Source organism: Bidens hawaiensis, unplaced genomic scaffold (genome assembly GCF_021521415.1).
Source record: "Bidens hawaiensis isolate Kalapana, Puna unplaced genomic scaffold, B.hawaiensis_p1.1 tig00018514_1, whole genome shotgun sequence".
NCBI classification, from domain to species: domain Eukaryota; kingdom Viridiplantae; phylum Streptophyta; class Magnoliopsida; order Asterales; family Asteraceae; genus Bidens; species Bidens hawaiensis.
Window position 1 is genome coordinate 162,052 of NW_027492803.1, and position 14,866 is coordinate 176,917.

Consider the following 14,866-nt stretch of genomic DNA (forward strand, 5'->3'; position numbering starts at 1 on the left):
AATCCAAATACCATGTGGCAAACATTGCTACAGGGAACCTGTTTAGTGAAGCAAAAGCCTTTATCGCCTCTCTATGTGCTGAACAAACTCCAAGCACTCTAAAAGAAGCTATGGAATCGAAACATTGGAAAAAGGCCATGGAAACCGAGATGCAAGCACTAAATAAAAACGAGACATGGGAGGTGTGCACTCTTCCACCGGGTAAAAAACCCGTTGGGTGTCGGTGGGTTTATTCAATTAAGCACAAACTGGATGGAACAGTTGAAAGATACAAGGCCCGATTAGTCGTGAAAGGCTATACTCAGACATATGGAATTCATTATTCCGAAACATTCTCTCCCGTCGCTAAAATGGACACAATTAGAATTCTGTTTTCCGTTGCTGCAAATAGAGGATGGCCTCTCCATCGATTATATGTGAAAAACGCCTTCCTCCATGGGGAACTAAAAGAAGAAGTTTAGATGGAAGCACCCCCTGGATTTGCCAAAGACCTCAAAGAACGGGAAGTATGTCGGTTGAAGAAATCTCTCTATGGGTTAAAGCAATCACCTTGTGCTTGGTTTGGAAGATTCACCCTTGCAATGAATAAATATGGGTTTAATTAAAGTAATTCAGATCACACCTTGTTCCTCAAACGAAGAAATAACCGTATAACATGTCTGATCATATACGTAGATGACATGATAATTACCGGCGATGACAAGGAAGAAATGGAGAAATTAAAGAGAAGCTTGTTTGCAGAATTCGAAATGAATGACTTGGGAAGGTTAAAGTACTTTCTTGGTATTGAGGTACTAAGGTCAAAACAGTGTATCTTTATCTGCCAAAAGAAGTATACTCTCGACCTCCTAGCAGAGACAGGTATGATAGATTGCAAACCGACAGAAACTCCGATGATAGCAAACCATAAACTCCACATGGAGCCTGATGCAGATAAAGAAAGGTATCAACGAATGGTGGGAAAGTTAATATACCTCTCTCACAGCAGACCGGATATAGCTTATGCTGTTGGGGTGGTAAGTCAATTCATGCACCAACCCCAAATTGCTCACATGGAGGCTGTTGTCAGAATCATCAGGTACCTCAAAGGAACACTGGACATGGAGTCTTATTTAAATCCAATGGGCATTTAGAAATTCAAGCCTATACCGATGCTGACTTGGCTGGAGATGTAGGAGACCGAAGATCCACGTCGGGTTACTTTACCTTAGTCGGAGGAAACCTCGTGACATGGAGGAGTAAGAAGTAGAAAGTTGTAGCTCTCTCTAGTGCCAAAGCCGAATTCAGAGGAATTGCACGAGGAATAAGTGAGGTATTATTCATAAGGAAACTCTTAACTGAAATCGGATTTCCCCCAAAGGAAAGCATCAAGATCATGTGTGATAATAGAGCTGCGATTCAGATTTCAGAAAACCCGGTACAACACGACCGAACAAAACATATAGAAGTTGACAGAAACCTCATTAAAGAAAAAATTGAAACATGGATCATTGAACTTCCATTTGTTCAATCAAAAGATCAGCTCGCCGATATACTAACAAAGGCAGTCAATGGAAGAATCTTCAACTTTTGTCTAAACAAGTTCAGTATCGGAAATCCCACTACTCAACTTGAGGGGGAGTGTTGAAAAGAATTAAAAGAAGAAAAGATAGCGGGATCAGTCAAGACATCATCTCCCGGAATAGATGAAATCACAGCCGATTTACAGCCATATATTTTCCTATAATTATGTTTGTTTCTTGTTTTACATATTGATTATGTATTATAAATTGGGATCTTCCCTTCATTGTAAACAACCAGAAAAATAATATCAATTCAATTCAATGGATTCAATCTCTCTGATTTCCAACACAAACCTCTTTGTAAACTGTTCCCATTGCTATTTAAGTTGGCGCGTAACAAACGCTGCACAATTCGAGAGATGACGGTTGAGGGTTCATTAGTGGCTAAATGGAACTGGTACTGGAACTGGTTGGCTGAACCATCAACTCCGGCTGAAATACATGAGTTATGGGACTGTTTGGAGGTGTTACCGAGCCGGGTTTTAGAAGAAAAACCTGATAGGTGGACATGGAAACCTGAAGGTGATGACCGATTCACAACCAGCTCTTGTCGGGAATTATGTGCAGCAAACTTTAATGTCCAGCTACCATTTGTAATGGAATGGAATCGGTGGGTCCCAATGAAAGTTAACCTCTTTGGGTGGAAAGCGGAGATGTGTCGGATTGCCACCTCGGATGAATTTTTTAAAAGAAACGCGGTTGACGAAATAAAGTGGTGCCCCCTATGTGAAGGAGAAAATGAATCATCCGATCATATTTTTCTATCGTGTTATGTAGCATTGGTAATTTGACAGTTCATTAGTTGGTGCAAGGTTCCTCCGGTGTATGCATTTGAGTTCCGTGATCTACTCACTACTCATCTTCATCTTGGGATTCCGGAAAATAAACGAAAGGCCATTCAATCAATTATTCTTACAGCAAGTTGGTGCATTTGGAAGGCAAGAAACATGGCGATCTTCGATAGCAAAATGGTATCGGTCAACCATCTCAAAGAAGACATAAAAAGATATAGCTTCCTTTGGGTAAACAATAGAGGAAAACTTGTGGGTTTGGATTGGGAAAAATGGTGTTCGTTTTCGTTCTGAGAATAGTATTGTACTAGGTGTGGTTGCTTTTGGTGTTTTGTTGCCTCTAGTTTAGCTTCTTGCTAGGCTAGTTTTGAAGTTTCAATAAATTAGTTGTTCAAAAATAAATCTAATAAATCTATAATTTAGATATTGGTTTTTAAGAACTTCTTCACAATGTCTTGGAATAACTTATTAAACTCATTAGTAAGCCCCGAAATATATCTTTCATAAGATGCAAACTGAAGACAAAATCAAACGATTGAATCAATACAAATAAGATATTTGATTCATGAATTTCCTTGCTCGCTTGGACCATCTTGACCAACATATTCAAGTACATTCATAGCTGATTAGAATCTCTTGATAAAAGAAATTAAAGTATAATATGATCAAGTCCATCTTGCAAAACATGGAGACCTCGTTCTTGGTTCTATCCGTGACAATTTACAAGCTCACCATTTTCAAGTCCCTTAACAAAAATGACAACTGATTCATCTCCGAGTCCTTAATTAACAATTAGATCAATCGTTTTAGGATGAAATCCAGAATTAAGGGAATATCTCATTGAATAATAATCAAGTTTTAAAGATGTTCCATTTATGTCACTCATACAATTTTTCTTCAAATCGGGTCACTAAATCTTCAAATCGAGCCTCATTGAACTTTTTGTGCGTCTAAAAACACATAGGGGTCGGGATTTGCAATATATGTAGTTATATTAAAAAATTAAAAAAACCACTAATTATAATAAAAATAAAATAAAATTCACGTTACAACTCGACATTAACATCAAAAAATAAATAAAAAGATTTCCTAATTGAAACAAAAACAAAACATGATAAAAAAAACATTTTAGAACCTATAATTTAATAAAATATCAAAGTTGAGTAACTTAATTGGAACACATTTTAAACTTGAGTGACCTAATTAAAATACTTTTGAAACTTGGTTACTATTTTACAATGTTACCCCTAAATTAAAACGTAACTTGCAAACTTATGTTACTTAGAAGTTTGCCAGCGAAGTTACTTGCATTTAGTTACTGATTGCTCAAGTTTGATAATTAATATATATCTGACTTCTATTTGTCGTTTATACTTTGGCCATCAAACTTACAAAAACCAATTTTGGCTTTTATACTTTGGCCACAAAACTTCAACTTTTGATAATTTTTTTTTACGACACCATATCGTAATAAACCGAACTGATACTTACCAAGTTCTCGCCACACATCTATGTTGCAACACGCCGGTTTAAAGCAACTACAGAGACAGGGTTTGGATCCTTTAGGTTTCTGGCAAGGTAATCGATGAATGTGTTAAGGTTAATTCGCGAATTAAGTTCGAGCTGACACAATCTATGTCAAACAGTAAACACAATAACTTAAAAGTCGCTATAATTTATTTAGTTATGATAATAATAATAGACAACACTTATGAAGGATAACGAGTTATCCTTTCCAATGTGGTGTAGTAGTAAAAAGTTTGAGTTTTTTTAATGGAGACTCAGGTCCAAACATCATAAACAATATTTTGGAGGGGGTATTGTATGGGCGGCTCAATGAAGAAAAAACAAGATTTTTGTGATCTCCAGTTCGATCCTGAGAGCGTTCGGATTTTACCACCAGTGTCTTCGGGCGAGTGAGGTTTACCCAGAATTGGAGATAACTTGGAGATGCTTAAGGGCTCCTTACGACTGGGTTAGGCCAGCCGACGATAGCCTTTTCCATTAATCACCCTGTACGAAGTATTTAGCTAATTCTCTGTTTGTTTGTCGTTAAAAAAATTGAAAGCTAACGAGTTAATTACTCATATGGTATGACGTGGCAACTTATATCCAAAACTGACATGACGTGGCAATTCATATTTGGACAGCCGCTCGAAACCTATAAATTAAATTTCTTGGATTCTTTTTCCCGTTCGAAACACCGAACATTGGGCAGTTAAAAGTTGCTAATCCTCATTCATCTGTAAATTGTACGCCTCTCTTCTTAGTAAATCATTACAATTCGACAGTTTATGCACAAGGGTTTTGCATATAAATGATCAAATTGTTCCGGTTTTCGCTGGAATTTAATCAAACACTTGGCGTGCATACACATATTTTAAACAACTTTGTGTATAAAATGATCATTCACTGATTAAAATCTTTCTATTTCAACAGTTTATACGAAGTCGGATTTGATGTACAAACAATGAATCTTCTAAATTAGAAACACAATTGTTTCAATTTTCTCTAGAATTTTATCAAACACTTGGCGTGCATATACACATTTTAAATATAACATCTAAATGACTAAAATTTTCACAGGTTGTCGTGTTGAATCGTGGTTTTGATTCAAAGAACCGGAATTATGCCGATGAAACTGAAGCAAAAGATTGAATTTTCTTCCTTTTCGAGCGTTAAGAAGATCAAACAATCACCCAAAGCAAGTAAACCCGACGATGATCTTGAATGGATGAATCAGATTACAGAATGCCCGGTTTATCATCCTTCGGTTGAGGAGTTTGAAGACCCGTTACGGTACTTTCAGCAAATTGCACCAGAAGCATCAAAATATGGTAAATTATTATCATTTATTATTAAATTTTTTTTTTGAGTAAATTAATGTTTATTTTTATCGTGTTTTGAAGTAAATTAACTGTGTACAGGAATATGCAAAATTGTTCCTCCGTTAATCGCTACTGCTCCAACTGGTGTTGTAATGAAGAAGGAGAAACCAGGGTTTAGGTTTACACCAAAAGTGCAGCCTCTTTGGGTTTCTCGGTGGACTATGAATGACAAGAATACATTCTTCACCAGCAGAAAGTAAACTTCTTTTTATGCTTTATTGTTATTATTATTAGTTTATTACTGCTGCTAAGCGTAAGTGTCAAAAATGGGCACGGGTTGGTACCGACCCATGGGTCAAAACGCGTAATTTATTTAGGTCTGAAACAGGTCGCGTTGGGTTAACCTGAAACGCTTACAAGAATTATAATTATATTCTTCATTAGTTATATAATGATCTGATTGAAAGTTAATGATGGGATTAAAGTAGGCTAGATTTTTATTAGAAATATGATAGTGGTCGGCCCGGGGCTACTCTCCAAATTACAATAGATAGAAACTTAGACAATTGACAATAAACAATGATCTAGCTCTGTTTATACCATAGTTATCAAATGCGATAAGCGCTCGAAAGCGTTAAGGCTTCGCCTAGCGCCCAGAATAAAAGCGCCCGATTTTAAAAAAAAAGCGCGCATTAAAAAACAAAATTTTAACTAAAGTAGAACATCTTAATAAGAAAACAAAGATTCATTCTTGAAATAGTATATACTTATATAACTATTATTATTTTATATATCAAATTATGATAAACATGACTAAATACTAAACAACATATATTGTGTTATTTATAAAAAAATTTAAATAATAAATATAGGAAAAAAGAATTAAAACGTATATAAATTAAATATTAAATAATAAATAATAAACTAGTTGAGCCCTTAAATAGTGGGAGCTTTAGTTTTTACTTGAGAATATGAAGAGGTGGGTTAAATTCCATTTAATAAATAATACGCATGCCATTTGAGAACAGGAGCAGCTGGGCCTTTTAGTATCGATGCATTGAAATCGCATTTAATGCGCTTCGCCCAATAAATGCGCTTAAGCGCCTTAAGCAGTCGACTTTGATAACTATGGTTTATACTTAAAGGTCACAAGGAATTTCCTCTACTAAACTCGCCTCTTGACGTGGACTCGTTGCTGGATACTTATTATAATCTTTTGAGTAAAATGATCAAAAAGCTTTGATTTTTGATAACATGCTTTGGTCAATTTTTGATCTAGTTGATCTGTTTACCTTTTACCATAGGCAAAATCACCAAAATAGTCATCTTGACCAATGAGTTTGACAAAATATCCTTAACTTTTAAAAGTTTCCAATCAGCCATTGTTTGACAAGTGTCTCTTGGCACAACAAATTTCGACTTGGCGCTATAGCATATGGAAATCTGTCGCGACATGCCAAAATCAAGAAAAGTTAAATGATAAATTTGTAAAAGAAAAGCTTCTGATTGGCTGAAACAATATTTTGTCAAATTAATCGGTCAAATTGACCACTTAGGTGATTTTTCATTTACCATATGTTACATATAGAAGACAAACATAATATTTACTTTTATACATGTTTCAGAAGCTATACTCTTCGTGATTTTGAGGTAATGGCGAATAAAGTATCTGCTAATAAATACTGCTTATCCGGATGCCTTCCATCTGCATGCATGGAACGGGAATTTTGGCTTGAGATGGCACGTGGCAAGAAGGGAACAGTTGAATATGGAGTGAATGTAGATGGAAGTGCATTCTCATCTTCTTCTAATGATCATCTTGCAAATAGCAAATGGAATCTTAAGGTCTCCTATATAGTTATCGTTTAATAACATGTTTGATTTCGCTACTTATATTGTATGATTTGTTACCCATTTTGGTTTCAGAAACTACCTAGGCTACCAAGATCCACACTTCGGTTGGTGGAAAATGATATTCCGGTAATGTGACACTTTCTTTATAGAATTGGTTATCATAGATGTTGAATGCTTTACATTTGACCATATTCTTTGCATTTGACTTTTTTTTTCAGGGAGTGACTGATCCCATGTTGTACATTGGAATGCTTTTCAGTATGTTTGCATGGCATGTTGAAGATAATTATTTGTATAGGTAGTTTAATATCTAGATGAGGTGAAATGGGCTTTTTAGGCTGATTGGATAATGGGTCAAAATGGGTTGAGTTGACCCGAAAAACTTATTATTAATCTTTTTTAATTATAGAAAATTAGTTCGTTAATGCTAATAAATTTTCTTGAATCAAATGATTTTAGAGGTTTTATACGTTAAAAATACACGGATAACTTTCAACCCGTTTGACCGCGCCTTGTTTTTTTCAGCATAAATTATCATCACTGTGGGGCACCAAAAACATGGTATGGTGTTCCAGCTACTGCTGCTAATGAGTTTGAGAAAGTTATCCAGAATCATGTTTACACTCGAGAAATTTTATCAACTAACGGGCCAGAAGGCGCCTTTGAGATGCTTGCAGAGAAAACAACCATGTTTTCTCCAAAGATTCTGCTGCAGAATCATGTTCCGGTTTGCAAAGTTGTCCAATTACCAGGAGAGTTTGTTGGCACGTTTCCCAGAGCATATCATGCTGGTTTCAGTCATGGTATATTATTATAGGATATATTATATGTTACTTAATTTTGAGGTCAAAAATTTGACCAATCAGTTTGAGTTTGCATGCAGGCTTCAACTGTGGGGAGGCGGTAAATTTTGCAGCTCGTGATTGGTTCCCGTTTGGTGGGGCCGCTAACGAGAGATATGCGTTTCTTCAAAAGAAGCCAATTATCCCTTATGAAGAAATTCTATGCAAAGAGGCTATGCTTATTTCTATAAAAACCGCTAAAAAAGATTATACTTGTGACCTGGATGCAGAGTCAAACCGCTTAGTCAAGGGCCCGTTTGCATCTCTTATACACAAATATGATGGTGCAATATTATATTTGAAATCATTGGACCGATCTCTTAATATCTTGTCAAATCTGAAAGAAACCGTGAGCTGCAGCCTTTGCATGCGGGACTGTTATGTGGCGCATGTGAAGTGTGACTGTCGTTTGGATCCCATATGCGTTTTTCACGGTAAAACCACAAGAAACTACTTTCTGTTAACCAAATTGTTATGGAAGTATTAATAGTATATTAAGTTATTAACTTTGGTTATGCAGATAAAGAACTTTCTGACTGCGGTTGTGGGAGTAATCGTCTTCTTTATGTGAGAGGAGATCTACCAAAAATGAAAAATGCTGCAAAAAAGTTTGAAGAAGATCAGTTAATTCATGAAGCAGAGAAACTTATGAAACATGATACTTATATCAACAAGGTACACTTCTAACTAACTTTGACACATTTTTTACAGTAAACTACGGTTTTTGTCCATGATATTCGACCAAAATAACCCTTTAGTCCTTTAGCCTTAATTTGGTCTTTTCAGTTTCTTCTCAATTAAAGCCATACGTCTAGCACCGTTTGTCTTGTCTCTTTAACTTTTTTTTTTATTATTAAAATTGCTTTATTTTTCTTTTCACAAGAAGTTAAATGAAGCAAGACGCTAACACCGTTTGTTTTTTCTTTTAATTTATTTTACTAAAAGGGTATATTTGTCTTTTCACAAACAGTTAGCTGAAGAAAACAAAAAACAAATGGCGTAAGATGCCCGGCTTTAATTGAAGAGAAACTGAAACTAATGGACTTAATGTGTCAAATGTGAACATTTGGACTAAAATAGTAAAATTATGGACAAACCACTGGGACTAAAACCGTAGTTTTCTCTAAATTTTATGTAGCCAAGATTGCATTTTATTCGATCCTATGGGTTAGCAGGATATTGGTGAGGCCCGTGAGTTTTCTAGTAACGGGCTCTGACATTCACTGAAAAAATTTATGTAGGGGATGTTTATATGCTCATTGTCTTGTTATTGTTGATTTAAAAATCAGGGTCACAAAGGAGGATTGAATGGGGTTGAATATGTTGATACAAAGATTCAACAAAGTAATGCAAGTGCAAGAGGGAGTAAGAGGAGTAGAAAACAGAAAATATGCAACAATGGCAAAGTTGATGCAGGTACAACGGTAAATAGGACCGCGAAAAGGGGTAAATCTGGAATTTCAGCCAAGAGGAGGTCAGGTGTTAATAAAGGTAACAAGAAATGTAGAAAGAGGTTTTCTTAGTGCTACCTTGATCCAAGATTTGCCTTTTAGCTATATGTAAGCATAACTACATAAGATGGTTGAAACTATCTGTCATCTCTAAAAAACTTATTATTAAAAAATGGTGTTATAAAAAGATTGACAACTATATTTTAAAAACTATCTAGAAATAGTCTAACAACTTCAATATATTATTTATTATATAAATATTTTTGCTTGGCGTTTTTGTCATTTTCATTATGTTTTAGGCTTCTTGTGACTTGCAAGTGGCTCCCTTTTCTTTTTATAATATTGAGCCTTTTAAAAAAATTATTATATATTCTAAGTTATATAACATACCAGTTTTTATATCCTGTATTACGGGGGTTGTTTTACATTCTTCGTTACTAATATTTAAATATTTTGTTGGATTTTATTTTATTTATTGCAAGAAAATTAATAATATACTTAGGGTTTGATGATGAAAGGATTTCACAAATAAATGAGATGTTATAACCCGTTTAAAGTTATCTTGGTTTGGTGAGACCCATGACCCGTTTATTTTTTTACTATAAAACTGATCCTTAATTATAAATAATATATTTTTTTGAAAAAACAATCGACTATTAATTTTTAGTATAGCCCTATATATTAATTTTTAGTACATCCCTATTTTGTAGGTTTTTCATATCAAATATTTGATAAGATTAATTTTTAATTTAATGAGATGTTATAACCCGTTTAAGGGCTATCTGGGTTTGGTGAGATCCATACCCGTGAATTCGGGTTAAATGCATGAGAAAACTCTATTTACAAATAAAGTAATCTGGTGGCTTGAGAGGAGGTGGGAACAATTAGAGAGCTTTTAAAGGGTTCGTTTATATATATTTAAGATAAGTACAATTTAAAATGCGCTTAAATGATTTGAGTAATCATAAGTAGAGGTGGGAAAATAAACCGGTTAACCGAACCGACCTGAAAATCAAACCGAAACCGATTATGTAGAAACCGGTTTGGAACCGGTTTGCTATTTTCTCCACCAAAACCGGTTCCAAACCAGTTAACCGAACCGAAACCGGCTAAAACCGGGCAAAAACCGGTCAAACCCCGAACCGAAACCGATCAAAACCCGAACCGAAACCGACCGTAACATGGTAAGAAACCGGTTTCAACCCGAACTGAAACCAATAATAAACCGGTTTTGATTTTTGTTGACCAAACCGAATCGGTTTCAACCCAAACAGATTTTAAGTTTTAAACCGGTTTGTACACCTCTAATCATAAGTGAAGCATGACATAATATTTGATTCCATTTCATTAATTCGGGTAATTAGGAAAGTAATGACCATAGGATGACAACATATTCAAGTATTCGGTTTCAAATTGATTTCGTTTATTATATTCCCACACAAGTGTTTGACTTTTCGTTGAAAGTTTGAAAAGTAACAAAATGTTCATCCTTCATAGTTCATAGTATTAACAAGTTGGATATCACGCGCATTCAGCGGCTCAAACTTAATTCTTACATGAATTTTAACGGCTCTGTTGGTTCACCTGAAAACCGAAGAAATCAAAACCTTCTCTTTGTAGTTGATTTAAGCCGACGTGTTGCGAAAACTTGAGCGTAATCGGTTCGGTTCGTTACGGTACCAAAAGAAGTGGAAAAGTGTAGTAATTAAAAAATATAAAAAAATGCAATAGAAGAAAATGCACAAAACCATAAACTATAGTCTGGCATTTTGAAAACGGTTAAAAGTTTGAGAAATGCCTTTTAATATATAAAAAATGTAATAACTCACATGCTTCAAGAGCTTATACACCAAATTATAAAAGTTGTATATTTTATGAATAGTGAATATGTGAGCGAGGAATCTTTTGGTTTTTAATATATATATAATGCTATGTCTATAGTTTTTTTTTTCTTATTTTTTTAAATCCAAATTGATACGTGAAAACAAAATTAGTTAAGTGGCATCTAGGGCTGTTTTGATAATTTTTTTTTCTGGATTAGGTGGTTTACATAAAAAAAATGGTTTAGATGGTTTATTGTAACTTTATTGTAAAAGTTTAGATTACATCGAAACAGAAGGCAAGTGGGCAACAAGCTGCGTCGCTACCCCTTTTTGAATCGCAAAACCCAATCTTTTAAATTTTAAAATGGATTAGATGGTTTACATAAAAAAAACAAAATTGGTTTAGATGGCTTATTAAATTTTAAATGCTTTAAGTAATTTGCTATTTTAGATAGCGGATTATCATGACATATAAGCTAACTTTTTAAGTGGCACTCCAAGTCATCCAATTGTGACACGTGGAATCCGCTATCTCAAATAGTGGATTACACAAACCATCATTTTTGGATGCTGACTTGGACTTGGACGATGCCATGGGTTGCCACATGGAAAGTTAGCTGATGTGTCATTATAATCCGTTATTTAAGATAGTAAATTACCTAAATACACTTAAAATTTATTCAGCCACCTAAAATCATTCTTTTGTTTTTGTTTTGTAAAACCACCTATAATCCAGCAAAAAAATTCTTTAGTAATTGAGTCATCTCAATAACATCCTTTGTAAAAACCTGTGAGCAAAATAAAAATTAATAATATAAATATTCGTTCTAAAAACAATATATTTCGTGGGTATATTTTTATGGTCTTTTTATGGATCTCTAGTTTTTTATTAGATCGTTTATATAATAATATAGACGCCATTCTAAAAAATGTAACTTAATGAACTCTGTAATAATATATATTCATACTAAAAACCGACTAGATTTATAAAAAAAATAAAATTATATATTTAGGAAGTAGCACTAGTCTCAAGTTTGAATCCGATCCCAACCAGGATTTAATGCAGTGGGCCTTCAAGCAGTGACTTTCCTAAAACATTAGATAGTGGGCTTGGCTAACCAAAGCAATAAGGCCGTCTTCTGCCTTTGGATTACCTAGATAGTCAAGTTTTATTCGTTGGTGTTTAAGAAAAAAAGAACAGAAAACACTAGCCTTGGCCCATGGGGACCAACCGACCCGACCAAACATCAGGACAAACTGGGCCTGGGGGAACTTGGTATATTCGGGCTTAAAACTCACGGTTTGAGTTGGTCAACTATTAAGGCCCATGGCTGGCCGTGTATCTATCAACATTATTAATCAAGACAATTGGTTTGAACATGTATTCTCGTCCATCAATTTGGAATAATTATGTTGCAAAAGCATATATTAGGACAAAAGGAATGTATATAGGAAAATACATGAAGATGATGACCCAATTTGGTTTTGGAATGAGATTCTCTTGTTGTAGACATTGGCATCTTCCGAATGTGCTTTATAATCACTTTTTTTTTTCTAGGTACAAAAGGATTAAATTAACTAGACGTAACTTTATTCTTACCTAGGGATTATATATTTATTGGTGGACCCAGGATTTGTGTATATGGGATGGCGATCTGCAGAATGAGATTCTCTTATTGAAGGGGTGTTTGGGGTTCCTTATTTTACCTCCTTATGACTTATATAAGTCATAAATTATAAGTTACAAAGTTGAAACTTATAACTTATACACTCTCAAAGTTTAACTTACCTAAACAACTTAAAACTTATAAGTCATAAGGATAAAAAAATAAGCAATCCCAAACACCCAGTGACTCAGTGAGTATTCCATTTGGAATAGACATTGGCATCTCCGAGTGAACTTTGTAATCCCCCCCTCAAACGCTCTTCATGTAATAAAATGATAATTATAGCTTTTTTATCTCTAGTGATTTTAATGTTACTAGTATTATTTTAGTACAAATGGATTTGCTTTAGACTGAATAAGAAATAAACATTTACTCGAGTTAGGATGAATGAAATACACACTCGATAAAGTCTATTATTATGAATTTAGCCACTATGAAATCGCAACGATTCAAAGGGGTGAAACTCCTAGACCGTAGGGAGGTTCCAAGGGGGCATCACATCCTTAGCCAGGTTCAAGGCGACGCCTTGATAAGGTCTAGGGGGAACGCCCATGTGGAGGTTACCCTGAAATATGAGATTAGTGATAACTAGTGATCCGTAAAGTTGTGCGTCAGTGGGGAAATGGCTAGCAGTAGGACAAATGGGTGACGGTAACAACTTATGTTAAAGTTGACATGTTTCAAATGGGACTTCACATTTATGTAAGATAATTACAATTTACAAAGAAGTTAAAACTACAACTTGTACTTAAAACACAATCAATGTGATACTTCGATCCCTATGTATAGAAATCACATGGTTTGTTTTATAAACTGAAATTATCAATCATTTCATTTTCTAGCATCTCACTCTTTACATAATCTTATGTATTTTTTTTCTTCGGTGATTCCTTGTTTTAACTTAAAACAACAAAAATATTTTTGTTTTTAAGTACTTTAATGAGTTTAAATTAGAGTTTTTGAAATCAAATTCTGGTTTCGATTTTTATGGTTTACAGTTTTAATTTTTAATACTTCCGATTACAATTTTTAGTCTCCATAAGTGTATATTTTTACTATTTATACATATAAGTTAAAAAATGTTTTTTTATAAGTATAATTTATCTGATTCGAAATAACATCATTTTTAATTAATTTAATTTAAAATAATATTTTAACAAATTCTTCTCTTTGAAGATATCTTTAAACATTATAAAAGCATGTGTTAAACAAATAGGAACAAAAAGTTAAACATGTGTCAAAAATAAAAGCCTTCATAGTTTTTAATTGAAATCCACTTTTAGAAAATCAAAGTTAGGAACCTTATCGGCTTATCCTGTCATAAAGCTTACCAAAATTGAGAAAGAAAAGTATTAATATCGGACGAAATGTATAGGCATCCGTCCACGGGTATTGCATAAAAAAGAGAATTTGCTGATAATAATAATAATAATAATATATGATTGCTTTGTATTTAAATAAGGGTAGTTACGTATCATATTAAAATTTAAAATTATAATATAAAGCAGTGAGAAAGTAACATATTCTAAATCGAAAGTAGTGATAAAGTATAACAATATGAATTTGAGATTTCCTTATCAATTATATAATGAATTTGATTAAGGCTTGAGATTTTAAGGCTGACAAGGGGCTAAAGGGGGTTTCCTGTAATGATGGGTTTCCTTCTTGATAATGTTCTTTGGTGAGTCAGGTCTGGAACTTCAAAATAGTTTGGACGGTTGACGTTTCGTCTCAGAAAGCCGAATATTTTATTTAGAGGGGTTCTGAGCACTCCCAAAAAATTATATATAAGTATAGAAAAGAAAAGAAGATAAAAAGCCCTAACCAGCGTAACAAACTAACAAAGCAGTGAAGCACACACTATTAAATATGCTTGATATTCTTTTAGCATATCCACTTAAACCTTTGTTTCAAAGTTGATGTTTTGCTAATAAAAAATAACAACAACGAATAAACAAGTCCAATGAATCAACGCCCATATCCATCTGATAAGCTTTTAACTCATTTCCAACTCCAATAGAGATAATGGTTCACATGAAAGTGAGTTG

General features: G+C 34.1%; 2 protein-coding genes across 2 annotated transcripts; both read left to right on the forward strand.

The window, feature by feature from the left end:
• The first annotated feature begins 1,921 nt into the window (after positions 1–1,921).
• Positions 1,922–2,647, forward strand: LOC143556322 (uncharacterized). The gene is made up of 2 exons (XM_077045668.1): positions 1,922–2,260; positions 2,357–2,647. Exons 1-2 carry the CDS (start codon positions 1,922–1,924, stop codon positions 2,645–2,647), a joined length of 630 nt encoding a protein of 209 aa, XP_076901783.1.
• A 2,267-nt stretch (positions 2,648–4,914) lies between these two features.
• LOC143556304 (lysine-specific demethylase JMJ13-like) lies at positions 4,915–9,434 on the forward strand. The gene is made up of 9 exons (XM_077045658.1): positions 4,915–5,190; positions 5,281–5,437; positions 6,807–7,026; positions 7,108–7,161; positions 7,254–7,333; positions 7,561–7,838; positions 7,919–8,311; positions 8,398–8,552; positions 9,167–9,434. The coding sequence occupies exons 1-9, from the start codon at positions 4,983–4,985 to the stop codon at positions 9,398–9,400; spliced, it is 1,779 nt and encodes a 592-aa protein (XP_076901773.1). The 5' UTR covers positions 4,915–4,982; the 3' UTR covers positions 9,401–9,434.
• Positions 9,435–14,866: the final 5,432 nt, after the last annotated feature.